Genomic DNA, 12,842 nt, shown 5'->3' with positions numbered 1-12,842 from the left:
TCTTCTTTCCTAGCCGTTTTTGTCTTTCGTTGAGTTCCATGAAGCGCAGAGACTATTTCTGTTTTATTTACTGCTGTATTACCAGCACCTAGTATAACACTTGACACAGAGAATCTGTTAAACAACTATATGTTGAAGGTTTGAATAAAATGTTAAGGTTGGATTTCCGTTGGTTATTTCATACTCTGAAAAACATTCCTGACTTTATTGTATTTTTCTTTCCTTTGGAATAAAGCAGATCAATTCAAGGAGTACCAGAGCAGAAACACATAGACACCAAACTTTGAAGGATAACAAAAATATTGAGGAGCCTGACTGCTTGTTTAAAAGCAAGTAATTGAACAAGGAGAATCTCCCCCAATTTGTAGATATTGACTTGAATTCTTTACCTGCTTATTGATGTAGGAAAAGGCCTGGTGTTGGAAATATTTTTAAAAAGAAAGTAAATATTTCTTCCACTTCTTACTTAATATTCATCAATCTAACTGTTACTGTCAAAATATACACACTGCTCTCAGGAGGAAATTTCATAGAGAAAAGGGCTTTGTATCTCATATTACCCTTCCTTGGCATCTAGGATTTAGCCTCAAAGGAGAGAAAAAGCCAAGCTGAATAGCCTGTGTTTATTTAAATCCTGATCCATGTGCCCTCTGACTCCCCAAATAACTGAGTGGGTGGAAGCACGCACATGCATTGTGCCGCTGTGTGCATAAATGCTGTCACATGTAAGGCAAGAAGCAGGGTGACAGGGAGAGCAAGTCACAAGTTATCAGGACTTTAAATTGGAGTTTTGTTTTTATGAGGACCTAGAAAGTCAGAACCATGTGAAGTCACGGCCCTTCACCACCACCTCTCCCACATACTGTGGGGAGAATTCTGGTGCCCATTACAATCAGCTGGTCAGATTGTGCCTTGTATGCTCCCTGCCTCTACTCAGGTATGACCTGGGAGAGTCATCCCTGACCCAAACTTGAGTCTCCCATCATTTAGAAGAAACCTAAGTAGTTATGCAGTAAATATTTGTAGAATGAATGAATGAACAAATGAATGAATGAAAAATGTTACCCTGGACAACACCGAAGTTTCCACACCCTGCATGACTGCACTTAGTACTGACCCTGAAGGTAGGAAAAGCAATAAAACTGATGCTGTAAGAAAATGTTGCTTATTTTCACTGCTGCATCTTGATCTTTGGTTGATCTAAGCACAAAGAGAGCTCTTTCAGTTCAGAGAAAGGGGGTTTATGGTGTGTGGGAGAGCCAAGAACAGTGGACTCACTTGATAGATTGGAGATGTTCGCAGCATCTAAGAGGCTCGAAACTCCATCTATAGATTGGCCCCAGAGGGCAGAGCCAAATAAGGGCAGATTAACACAGCTTTCTTGGGAACTGGTTTTTAGCTCCTCTGAGGCAAAAAATACATTCACTCTATAGCACCCTGAATCAATTCTCCAACATATGTTACCATGTCCTTATTTGCCAGTGTCTAAAAATGCAATGAATGTGCCACAATGATAAAAGAAGTTGTTGATGTGGGTAGAGTGTGGGGGGTGGGGGGTGGGGTATATGGGAATCTCTTATATTTTTTAATGTAACATTTTTTTGTGATATATATATCTTTACAAAAAGACAATTAAGAAAAATTTGCTATAAAAAATAGGAAAAATTATTCCTCGTCATATTTTTTTTATTTTGTCTTAAAGTTATCAAACCAGACTTGCTTGTGAAATATTAATTGTAGTGAAACAGAAATCAGGAGGCTCAATTGAAACTACTTTTGAATGAAGCTCCTTAACTAATGTCTGACTTCTCCCTCAGCTAACATCTGTCTCTCCAATTATGTTCCTTGCCAGCTGCAACTTCAGGACAAGGACTCTACAGCTAATTTTACATCAGCTTTCTGATCACCAGAGTGTTGTCTACGAGTGCCAAATTCTAGCCTAGGGTTGTGAAAGGGCTTTAATGCTATGTTGCAGGTTATCTAGGGGGCTGGTCATCCAAGGCAGTAGGTGTCTATGTTGCTAATTGATTTTAGTACTGCCCTGCCACAGCTCGTTCAAATTTATTGCATCCTTAATGTCTCTGGTCTGCCCCTACATTAAACCTTTTATACAAGACTTTCCAGATAAAACCAAATATCATTCATGTATGAAGCACTAAGTGCTCATTATTAGATTATCCAAACAATTCAAAGAAAGGGTAGCAATAACCCAACCCTAAATAGGAAATGAATTGGTATCAAAACACCTTAGTTCTAGTCCAAGTTCAGATATGCACTTTTTGGATTTCTTTGGGTAATTTCCTCTACCTCTATTTTTAGTGACTCCTGCTATAAAAGAAAAGCGATCTATTTCTCTACTTTTTATTTCAGAGCATTGTTGTTGAAACGAGTCGGATAGTTTGCAAGTACTCATGTACCTTGAACGAGGCACAAAGTAAGATAAAATTATTAGGGCTTCTTTTGTGGGGACACAAAACAATTCACTCAAAGGACATAATGATTGAGAACATTCTTAACTTTATTTTCTTTAATTTTATAAAATACATTTTGTAAGATAAGTTTCTAAAAGTTTATCCTTTATGCGTGTTAAAATTGAAATTCTTTATCAGAAATGAAGGAAACACTTTCAGTTGATTAACTCTTTTTGTGTGTGTATATGTGTGTATGTATGCATGTGAGATTTTCAGGGAAGGGTTGGTTACTTGTTATGTTATTAAATCAAAACAAAACACAAAGTATGGATTATTTCACTTTCCTTGATCTTGATTGGTTTCTTACAGAACCTTTTCCCTCTTTTCCCTCTATACAGCCTGGAAGCTTATTTTATCCATTAGTCTGGAAAAAAAATATCAAGTATCTTTTTGTAACGATCTTACATCTCCTTAAACTTAAACATTGCTGAAACCACTTTGGGGGAAAAACAAAACAACTTTTTACCCTCCCAAAAAAGTGCTACTCTCATACCCTTGAAATCTTTTCTTATATAAAAAGCAATCAGACTCTTTTTTAAAACCCACAATTAACAAAAACTGGAAGAGAAGACTGAAATGTGTTGAAATTCAGGTTTCAGACTCTTTCCACCTGCCCTTTTCCTTGTAATCTTACTAACTGAATAGCTGACGGCTGGAGCATTCTGTTATGTGATCTGTACCAGAAGAAAATAACCTTTATGTTAAACCTGACTCTAACATATCAAGATAACATTGCCAAATCATGTCACACTAGCTGGAAAGAGCGATCAAATAGGTTATTCAAATTGCGGTTTAAATTCACCAAATCTGTTTCTACAAAGGGCAAAATAATTTGTAGAAAATCCTAATAGCCAATTGTAATATCATATACTATGTTTAATGTCCAATTTTAATTTGTTAAAGAATCATAATCAAATAATCATTCTCCAGACCTTTATGGTACAACCACAAACAAGTGACAAACAAATTTGCAAGTGTGAAATATGCACCATTCTGAAACAAATCAAGATCTTCAAATCACGACTATGACTGAATCGACAATACTCCATGAAAAGAGCACCATTGTGAAGATATGACAGTGACTAGAATACACAACTGATTAACAGGGGAAAAAAGACATGATATCCAAGGAGTTATTTATCCTGTGTCTACCAGAGGGCCCTCTTAGGTTACACGGTTAGACACTGAGGACTGCTGCTCCTAGGTGCCAGTCTTTTTCATGTAAGCCAGTTTCCCTCTATTCTCAGTACCTTGAAAACCATGGGGTTGTCATGGTAGCTGTTATAAAGGAAAAGGGAATGAGAAGATGCTGACAACACCCTGTTTCTCTTCCCTAACAAGGTGTAAGGCCATGCGCCCCCTTTGTCTACACAGACACTATACTCCCTTAAGCTATAAGTAGGTGGTTGCGTTAAGGGTTAAATAGTCCATCGATATCAGGGTCAGTGCTCTCTTTCTGTCAGTGAAAGATCCTTGCTTTGACCCCCTTCTCCCAAATGCAACAGGCAGATTCGGGCAAATGCTCCTAACAGTTTTGCTGGCATTTTTTTCTTCTATCTTCAGTGGTAATAGGGAAAAAGGAGTGAGTTCTCTGTTTTTTCACAAGAAGAAGAATATATTTGGTCCCTACAGATCGTAAGAAGACCAGGTAAATTCCTTCTCTCTACCCGGGCGTGTTTCTTCCCACTTTGTTTTCCATCAAGTGGAAATGCCCTGTGAGAAGAAAGCACCTCCTGGTCCTCAGGAGATGCTTGAAAATTGAATTAAACCTCCATTTCTTTGTGACTTGCTGTTGCAGAGTCACCTTCTTATACATTTCCCATTTTTAGCAGGGGTGAGCTGTGAAATAAAATGACTAAAAGAGGCACATAAGAGGGGAGAGTCCACAGAGAGACATAAATCACTGAAAGACTCTCCTTTCTTGTCACACTTGTCAAGTAAGAAGAGAGCCAATCAGTGGCAAAGGCAAAGAGTTAAGATGGGAGACGCAGCATTGAAGGCTGTGTGGGGTTAGAGCCTCGCTATTAGAGAAAAGGGAATTTCTACAGGAGATCAGAATTTGGTGCCTCGACCCATGAGTTTAAGGACGGCAAAGTTGTAAGTGGCAGCAATCATGAAGGTGAGCTGTAGGGAACAAAAAGGAGAATATGTGTGAGAGTGGAAAAAGGAAGCTCTCCCTCCTCAAATGAGGAAGGTAGAAATAAAATCATAACTAAATAAAAGGAAAACCCCTGCTTTGAAAAAGTACCACATCCCAGGCTTTCTCCCTAAATACTTGACTAGAAGTTTCCTCTGAGACATTTCCTTCCAATGGCCCAGGCCCAGTGAATTCAACTGAACAAGGATTTATTCCATACCCCTGCTCAGCTGAGAACTGAGTTTTCCTCAGGGATGTGAACAAGACACAGGCTCCATCATCATCATATACACATGTCTGAGTGATTTGGAGTCATCCGGTGATGGTTGTAGACACGCAGGCACACCATGCAGCACAGCCCCTCCTCTGCTTAATGCATCCATTTATTTTACAAGGTGAGAAGCAACTCCGTTTTGTATAAAAAAAACCAAAACAGCCCCGGAGTAAGGGCCAGGAGTTCTTCAAGCTCATCCTTGTCTGTTTACTGGCTTATTAAATGACTTCAGATAAATCACTTCACCCTTCAGTGCCTTAGGATTTTAATCTGCACAATGAGCACACTACATTGACACTGAGCTACATCACCTTCAGTAGGATCCAAGGACCTTCCAAGGACCTTGAACTGCATGATAAGTAATAAAATTTCCAATAATGTTAGGAGGTCTTTCTAGTATTTCCATAAGAGTAACTAAATCCCTTGGAGAGGGTTCAAGATAGATCCATATTTATAATATATCAAATTCCTGGCTACAAAAAATCAAGTTTAGTGATGTGTTTCAGTGCTCTTGTCACGAATCTGACTAAAATGGGTTGAAAATTAACTGTAATTTATGACTGCAAGGCACTTGGTGATATTATATACTCTGTAAATGTGAAATGTTATCATTAATGACTGAATCTCTTACTTCCTCTTCCCTCATACGATTTTTTTCTTGTTCCTGTCTAATTTCTGAAGTTATTTTACTTTCAGAAAACCCAAATCCACTGATAGTACACAATGTCTATACTTTTGCTTTCTCCACCCAATAGCTTCTCTCTAGCATCCCAAGTTTGGAAGGAGTCTAGCCTCTTGCCTTTCTGCATAAATGTACCCAAGCTATCCCAGGACCATTTATTTGCCAAATCACTCAAAGACAGCTCACCAGGGAAACCAGTGTGGCTGCAGCTCCCACAAATGCAGCGATAAACAGGTGGAAGGTCATTTGGAACTGCAAGAAAATGCAAGAGAGAGAACTGTTTCTCACAACAGCAAAGATATGCTCTGATATAAATTGTGAATGTAGCTTTCTGAATGTGTTATCTTTCTTGTGTGTTAATTCTGTATCTCTAACTAAATTATCACTTCCCCAAATGTAGTTCTCCCATTCTTCAGTGTACACCATAGCACCTAACCCCACAGCACCCAGAACATTAAAAAATGTAATATTCCTAAACAATCGATTGGTTTCCAATAGTTTTACCCAGGGTCCCATTTTTAAAGTTTCTCCCCAGGATTTACTTTTATTTCCCCATCTTGCTTGGGTAAATATCTGTTCTTAAGAGGCCACCAAGCAGCTTTTGTGGTTTACCCTCCCCAGCAACTGGCCGCAATCTCATTTGCACCATTTTCTATACCAGACTTACTTGGCAACATGGGGAGCTCCTTACCCCTGCACAATGACATTCCAACTACCACCAGCCAGAAGGTACAGCCAACCCTGTTGATTGTTACAAGCAAGACCTTGGGTCCATTGGCACTGTCAGTAATAGAAGCCGTTTCTTGGGAAGAGGAAAGCCCTCTCCACAAATCTGCTTGGACTGTGCAAGTGGCACTTCAAAGGAGTCCCCATGCATTTGGAGTCCATGAACCAATGGGATTTGCAAAGTCACTTAAACAGTTCAGAATTGGTTTCTCTCTTCATATCCAATTCTGGTGCTTAGGAACAGGTACTCATGCAACTGCCCAAGGGCTCCACCTTTAAGGAAGGGAGCAAACCTGACCTAATGTCCAAAAAGGGGCAACCCTAGGTTTTTTGTTTTTCTTGTCTTTATTCCTTTTTTTTTTTTTTTTTGGCCTTCTGCTGGGTTTGTTTATAAAATACATATTCTGTTTAACCAAATATTAAAAATGGAAAAATCTTTACATAAATCTCCTTACTTGTCTGCCTGAGTTCTGTAATTACGTATGTAAAGGAAAAAAACTTCTAATATGACACTACTTCCAAAAAAAAATCTGTTCTCAAGACAGTGTTTTCCTTTTTCAAATGTATTTTTCACCTCTCATCAGAGATTAAGAAGCTCCAAATTGAAAGTGTTTCTGTAAAATCTATGAATGTGTCTGTGCACAGTTCATTTTCTTGATAAGTTTTTTTTAACAAAAAAAAGAAAATTTTCACTTGGGGAATTTTTCCCATTTAACTCTACCTTTACCTAAAGCTACCAATTTCTCTTTTAAAGGAAAATGTTTTGGAATGGAAGTCTTTATGCAGCTTTAGGGGAAGTAGATATTTTACCATCTTTGCTTATTGGCTCAGACATAGTGAGCCAATATTTTGTGTAGAAAGTAATCTGATAATGCAAAACCCAGCAAAGAGAAATTATAGCCCTTAAAATTCAAGTCCACGGGTAAGAGTTTGTATGGTACTAAACATACCAGTGTAAATTAACCTAAACAGCCAACTCACCTCAGCTGTTTTGCAGATGGACAGAAGATTGGAGCCACACACCTTGCCAGGGAAAGCATTCCATGGAAGAACACCTAAGCAAGACATACAAATGAACTAGGATAAGCTTGGTGGTGTTGCGGAGCCACATGGAAGCTACCCCCCACCCCGAACTCTTCTTGCATTTTTTATTACCCTGACTGAAAAGTTAGAGTCTTCCTACAATCAAGATCCTCTTCTCTAAAGATTTACAAAGAGAAGGTGGCATTGGAAAGTTGTGAAATAGGGTGTTTGTTATTGAAATGTGCTGCTTCTGGATTGAGAGCAGCAGTCAATTAGAGTAGAGCAGTGTGAACAATCAAGAAAATTCCCACAACTTCCAAGAATTTCCCTTTCCAGGGAATAAACCTCTCCAGTTTCAGTGAAGAATCAGTGAATTAAGATCCAGATATCCATAACCACCACCCTCCTTACCCTAGGAAAAGAACCAAATATGTAGGGATTCCACAAGGGGGTAGAGGGAGCCAAGACACCCATGTTCTAACTCACCATACATTCTGGCATCAGCACAGAGACTGCCTATGCTGGCAGAAGTCTTGCTGGGGAAGGCAATAGACTGGCACGTGGTCCAGGTGTTAAAGTAAATGTAAACAGGTACAGCAGAGCAGGCAAACACCAGGAGCCACACAACGGTCAGAGCATAGGTAATGCCCACAAACTAGAACGATTGACATGGGGCAGTTAGAGATCAGCATCAGCTTGCAGACATTAAAACACAAACTGGAAGATCCTGGAGTGGCATGTGCCAGACACGAAACCAGATTCCAGGGATCTCCACCAACTGAATTAGTGAGCAGGGCATCTCTGCCAAGTGTCCCTGGCAGTATCTACTAGAGAATTGGCCCCAAGTGTGAGGAGAATTGGGGGGATGGGTGGGGGTTGGGATGAGGAGGATCCCTGGGTTAGAGAGGCTTCAGGGGATTTTCTGGGCAGATGAGGTGCAAAGAAATCAAAACAGATCTTAAAAGAAAGTAGTGCCATTTCATGCCTCAGGCTGAGCTAAGAAAATGTTCCCTGTCACAGGATTGTTCTTCCCTAGTTTTTTAGCAAAGTCAATTGGAAATGTAAATTTCAGACATGGAAACCTTTCTAAGCCAACTGCTGGCCACATAAAGAAAAAACATCACCATAACCCACACATGTTGTTGAATCCACCAAGATCTTAAACTCCACAGTCTGAAAACTGTGTGCCTTGCTAGAACCATGGAGTAACCCTTGGGTGAAGGCAGAACATTAAACACGCTGGTCTACTCTGGTTCCCTCTGGGAGCTCCAATAATATAGGACCCAGAGTACTGTGAATTCCACTTTGGAGTCAATTATTTAATTTCTATGATCCACCCTCCCTCTCAGATTAGATGCATAAGACTCAATCCCATGAGTAGTGCTTTTATTCTCTTGTGCAGTCAGACCCACCCTTGTTGTGGTCTCTGCTAAGAGAGGAGTAGAGGAATACCAAAAGATGGCTTAGAAATGGTCTGATTGCTCAGAGCATTCCACAAAACTCATGATTTTCATTTTGAGATGAAATTCTCTAGGGAACCTTTGAATGGTGAAGCTAAGCCAGCTGGGCACCACGTTCTTCCTGACCTTTTCGTTCGGCTGTAGCCATCACTTCCTCACTCAAAATCCAGGTCCCTTGAGAGGACCCAGTCTTGGGTGGGGTTGAGGCCACAGACTCACGCCCAATTGTCCCCCACCCCTTGTTATTGCCACAAAATCCTGAGGATGATCACCTTGTCGGGATGTCCTAGCCATTTTCCCAAACAATGACACACCCGCTCCAAAGAATGAGCTTGATGTTGGCCTCTGGAACCCCTCCCCTTCTGGCCCCCTGTTACCGTTGCGCTCAGGCCCTTGCCGCAGATGGTGGTCTTGTAGTCGCCAAAGATCTGCCTGACTGCACCCGTGGTGTAGAAGCCCTCAGCCAGCAGGAGGGCCCCATAAAGGAAGAAGAAAGAGGCAGTTCCATAGATGACATACTGGAAGGCGTGGATCCTGCATTGACAGACAAAAGAGATCAGAGAATTTTATTAATTGAGAACCCAGCTCCTTTTCTGTACTCGTGAGGTAGACACCTGAGAGGGCACCTTAACAAGGCTAGGGATTCTTTAGAGGACTCTTCAGGGCTCCTTCCTCCTTGCTTTCACCTTACCTTTACTGAAGTATAGGAAGACAGAGAGCATATGGCCACCTCACCTTGATTACTCAGGGACCTGAACAACTAGGGCCCTACTCTCCTTGCCTGACCCTTCAGAGATGATACCTCAGAAGTGAGAGGAGAGAGAAGCTAGTCACGAAGGAAGAGGGCCCAAGGAGCAGGAACCTAACTTGCTCTAGGAACAGGAGAGACATTAGCATCTGGACCTGAGCACACTCAAGCAGTGTGTCTAACCAAGAACAGTAACCATTCATTGTGCTTGCCCTGAATTCTCCATACTTACCATTGTGGAGGCTCCAACTCAGTCAATATTAATCATACCTAGCAGAAGTTAGACAGAACATGTGTGAGAAAACAAGGAGGGGTGGGGTCGACTTGCAAGCAGGCAAACCTCCTTTCCTGAGTCTGGCACTTTCCCCTTATTTAGGGTTTCAGATGTGGCAGAGGTGGAATCCATACACAGTGGCAAGATTCAGGAATCCTGTCTGCCTTCACACCAATCCTCTACTAGTCACTAAGGTGCTGATGAGTTCGGCATCTCCAGGAAAGGGAAGAAGAGGTGTGTTTGCGTAAGAGAATAGGTACTTACACATTGATGAGATACTCATAGTCCTGGTAGTTTTTGGAGAAGTAGGTCTCAATAAGTTTTTCTGTGCCAGTGAGGGCTTCATGTCCACAACCACAGAACAGTGCCACCCCAAAGAAACACAATCCAGTGGCCACCAGAGAAGCAAAGGGGGCCCCTACCAGACATCTTGCACAGCACTCTAACAAGCCTGGGAAAGAAGGACGAGAAAGAGATTTACAATAGGTAGCTCACACTGCTCATGCTACTCTGCCAGACCATCCAGTCCCTGTGTTCATGAGCACGGAGACCTTGGTCACCCCCAGAGTCCAAAAGTAGGAGAGTCTGGAGGTTTGGGTTTTTGGAACCTTGGTGGACCCACAATATTTACTTAATTCCCTTCTTGAAAATAAATCCTTGCCTTTAATTCCCAGAATTGATGGTTTTTTAAAAAATAATTCAGTAATCCAAGTAGCAAGCTAGAGAAATTTGCCATCAAAATCCTTTCTTATCAATCTGGTTTGTTTTGCTTATTTGTGTCATTCAGCAATTACTTATGAAGTGCTTACTCTGTACCCAGCATTGTGTGATGTGGAATCTGAAGACATAAAGATTAGACTCTGCTATATGGGAGAGTTTAGTTTATTGTGGAAGAATTATTTATGTAGATCTCATATTGTCAATGAACAATTCCAGTCAGCCACCTAAGTGGTTATAGAGGGTAAATGCATTTTATCTATATAAAAATTTATATGCCTATAATTTGTAAATGTGCTGGGTAATCTGCTATTTTGGAATAAGCATGTAGCAAGGACATAAATTAAATTAATTTTTTGAGTTCGGATTTTTTTATTCAAGCATTTCTTCCTGTCAGACTTACTTATCTATGTCAAGGAATAGGGGAGTCCTTTGCCTGGCCCTCTTAATACTAGAACAGTTTCTTTTCAGCCCCAAATACATTAGCACATGGTGATTTGTATGGCTGGATTACATCAATGTGAACAGTTTTCAGAGGACCAAATTATCTCTATCATGGGAAAGTTGAGATAGAGTCATTTGCCTTTGTTCTCAGAGCATGTTACCCATCACTGCCTAAAATGATAACCCTTTCCTGGAACTCAAAGAGCATATTTATTCTTCAAAAATCCTTGTATGTCTCACCATAGAGAAGACTTGGAAGCCCAAGCTAAGCAAAGTAGCTGAAATTTACAGCAGAACTGCACACCTTTCCTATTCCAAGAACTGCAGCACTGCTGTCAGAAAACTTGGCCTCTATGGGAGGCAATCATTTCTAGCTGTGCTGCCATAAGTGGAGGCTGAGTTTACTCAGCATGAACTTTGTGAGAGTGCTTGGTAAGAGTGCCTCAGCAGAGCCGGCCCATGGTGTGTGTGTGTGTGTGTGTGTGTATGCACATGTGTGTATGTACAAGTGCAAGTGAGCACATACACACATATGTATAGCAGAGAGAAAAACACAACTACTGAAATTGATCGTTGCTCTCAAAAAATGATTCAGAAATTGAACTCCTTCTTTTGCAGCCAGTGAAGGTACTATATACACCCTGTAAGTCAAGAAAAGTAGCTTAGAAGTAAACAGTGCTGACATTTTCCTTCTCTGCCTATCCAGCTCCTCCCCACCCCCAAACACTTAGACTCTTCTTGTTAAGAATAGCTCTGAAGCCTGGAGGGTGGAGGGAGGAAAAGGTCAGTGACCCCAATGTTCCCTTTCTCCCCAGCACAGGGTCAGGGCTTGGACAGAACCCTCCATAACTCCCCCCAGACAAAGGAGCCTTGTTTTTTTCCTAAGATCTCAGGAACCTCATTGGTATTCTGCAGGAGCCCCCGGTTCTGGGGGTGGGGAGGGTGTCAGACCCAGGAACAATGGCAGGACTGTTTGTTTAGCCCAGGGTAAAGGGAGCTAATCCACCCCAGTAAGTGGCTGTCCTGGTCCCACTCACTGCCCCCCCACCCCCGGCCTTTTCATTCTGAGAGGAGCTAAATGGTGGTGCAGGTGTGATCAAGGATGGATGGACTTGAACCCTTGCTAACCAAACCGAGAATTCCACTCTAAGCTTTAGCTGATGCCCCTCCAAGGTTGTATATATGAGAAAAAAAAATCTTCTTTAGGTTATTTGATCCCTAACCAGAGTGTCATATGTAGTGTTCTTACTGGATGATAAAGACTAAACTACAGAAGTAACTCTGGACTCACCCACTGATACTCTTTTTTCTTGCGTCCAGTTTTCCTGTATTTTACTAGAGCCCAAATATCTTAGCACACCTTTTTTTTTTTTTGCTCTACTGCCACTCAAAGGAAAGGACAAAGAGAAAATAGGCTTTAATGAGTTTCTAATGTGGAATATGAAATAAATTGTCTTGGATAAATCTATCAGTTGAGCTATAAACAGCTCAACAATATCAGCAAAAGCATCAGATGTCCATTTCTGTCACAATCGACATGAAATGTTTGCTCTGAGGGCTTATAAATTCAGCAGAAGTGAAGAATCTCAGGCTGTCCACGCAAAAATCAAATTTCAGATTCCAACTTGGGAAAACTTAGGAACATGCAAGAAATTGTCTCTTCATCAAAGTAGTTGACAATCAAAGCATTCTGAGAAAGGTCTACTGGGTTTGTTTAGATTTTTCACAGCCCAAGAAATGTCCTTGGGCATAAATGAATAATAGCTTAAAGTTACAGGCTCTCCATTTCAGAACCCCTCATGGTTGAAAGGATGTAATTTGATTCAGGAATTCTACGAAGGATTCCAGAAACGTTCCTTTGCTCTCTCAAGAGACATCCTCACATT

General features: G+C 41.0%; 1 protein-coding gene across 13 annotated transcripts in view; it reads right to left on the bottom strand.

The window, feature by feature from the left end:
* Positions 1–2,497: 2,497 nt before the first annotated feature.
* The window catches only part of PLP1 (proteolipid protein 1), a 121,076-nt gene continuing 110,731 nt past the window's right edge, over positions 2,498–12,842 (bottom strand). For 9 of the 13 annotated variants that reach the window (XM_071213013.1, XM_058292001.2, XM_058292006.2 and 6 more), the window contains 6 exons: positions 10,060–10,246; positions 9,151–9,307; positions 7,800–7,968; positions 7,272–7,345; positions 5,751–5,816; positions 2,498–4,595 (listed from right to left, as the gene is read on the bottom strand). In XM_071213013.1, the coding sequence (XP_071069114.1) occupies positions 4,524–4,595; positions 5,751–5,816; positions 7,272–7,345; positions 7,800–7,968; positions 9,151–9,307; positions 10,060–10,246 (725 nt within the window). In that variant the 3' untranslated portion in view covers positions 2,498–4,523. Of the gene's footprint in view, positions 4,596–5,750; positions 5,817–7,271; positions 7,346–7,799; positions 7,969–9,045; positions 9,308–10,059; positions 10,247–12,842 lie in introns of all 13 variants that reach the window. The other 4 variants (XM_071213012.1, XM_058291999.2, XM_058292000.2 and 1 more) reach the window with 1 other exon arrangement.

The sequence above is a fragment of the Dasypus novemcinctus genome, chromosome X (genome assembly GCF_030445035.2).
Source record: "Dasypus novemcinctus isolate mDasNov1 chromosome X, mDasNov1.1.hap2, whole genome shotgun sequence".
NCBI lineage: Eukaryota > Metazoa > Chordata > Mammalia > Cingulata > Dasypodidae > Dasypus > Dasypus novemcinctus.
This window is presented reverse-complemented; position numbering and strand designations above follow the sequence as displayed.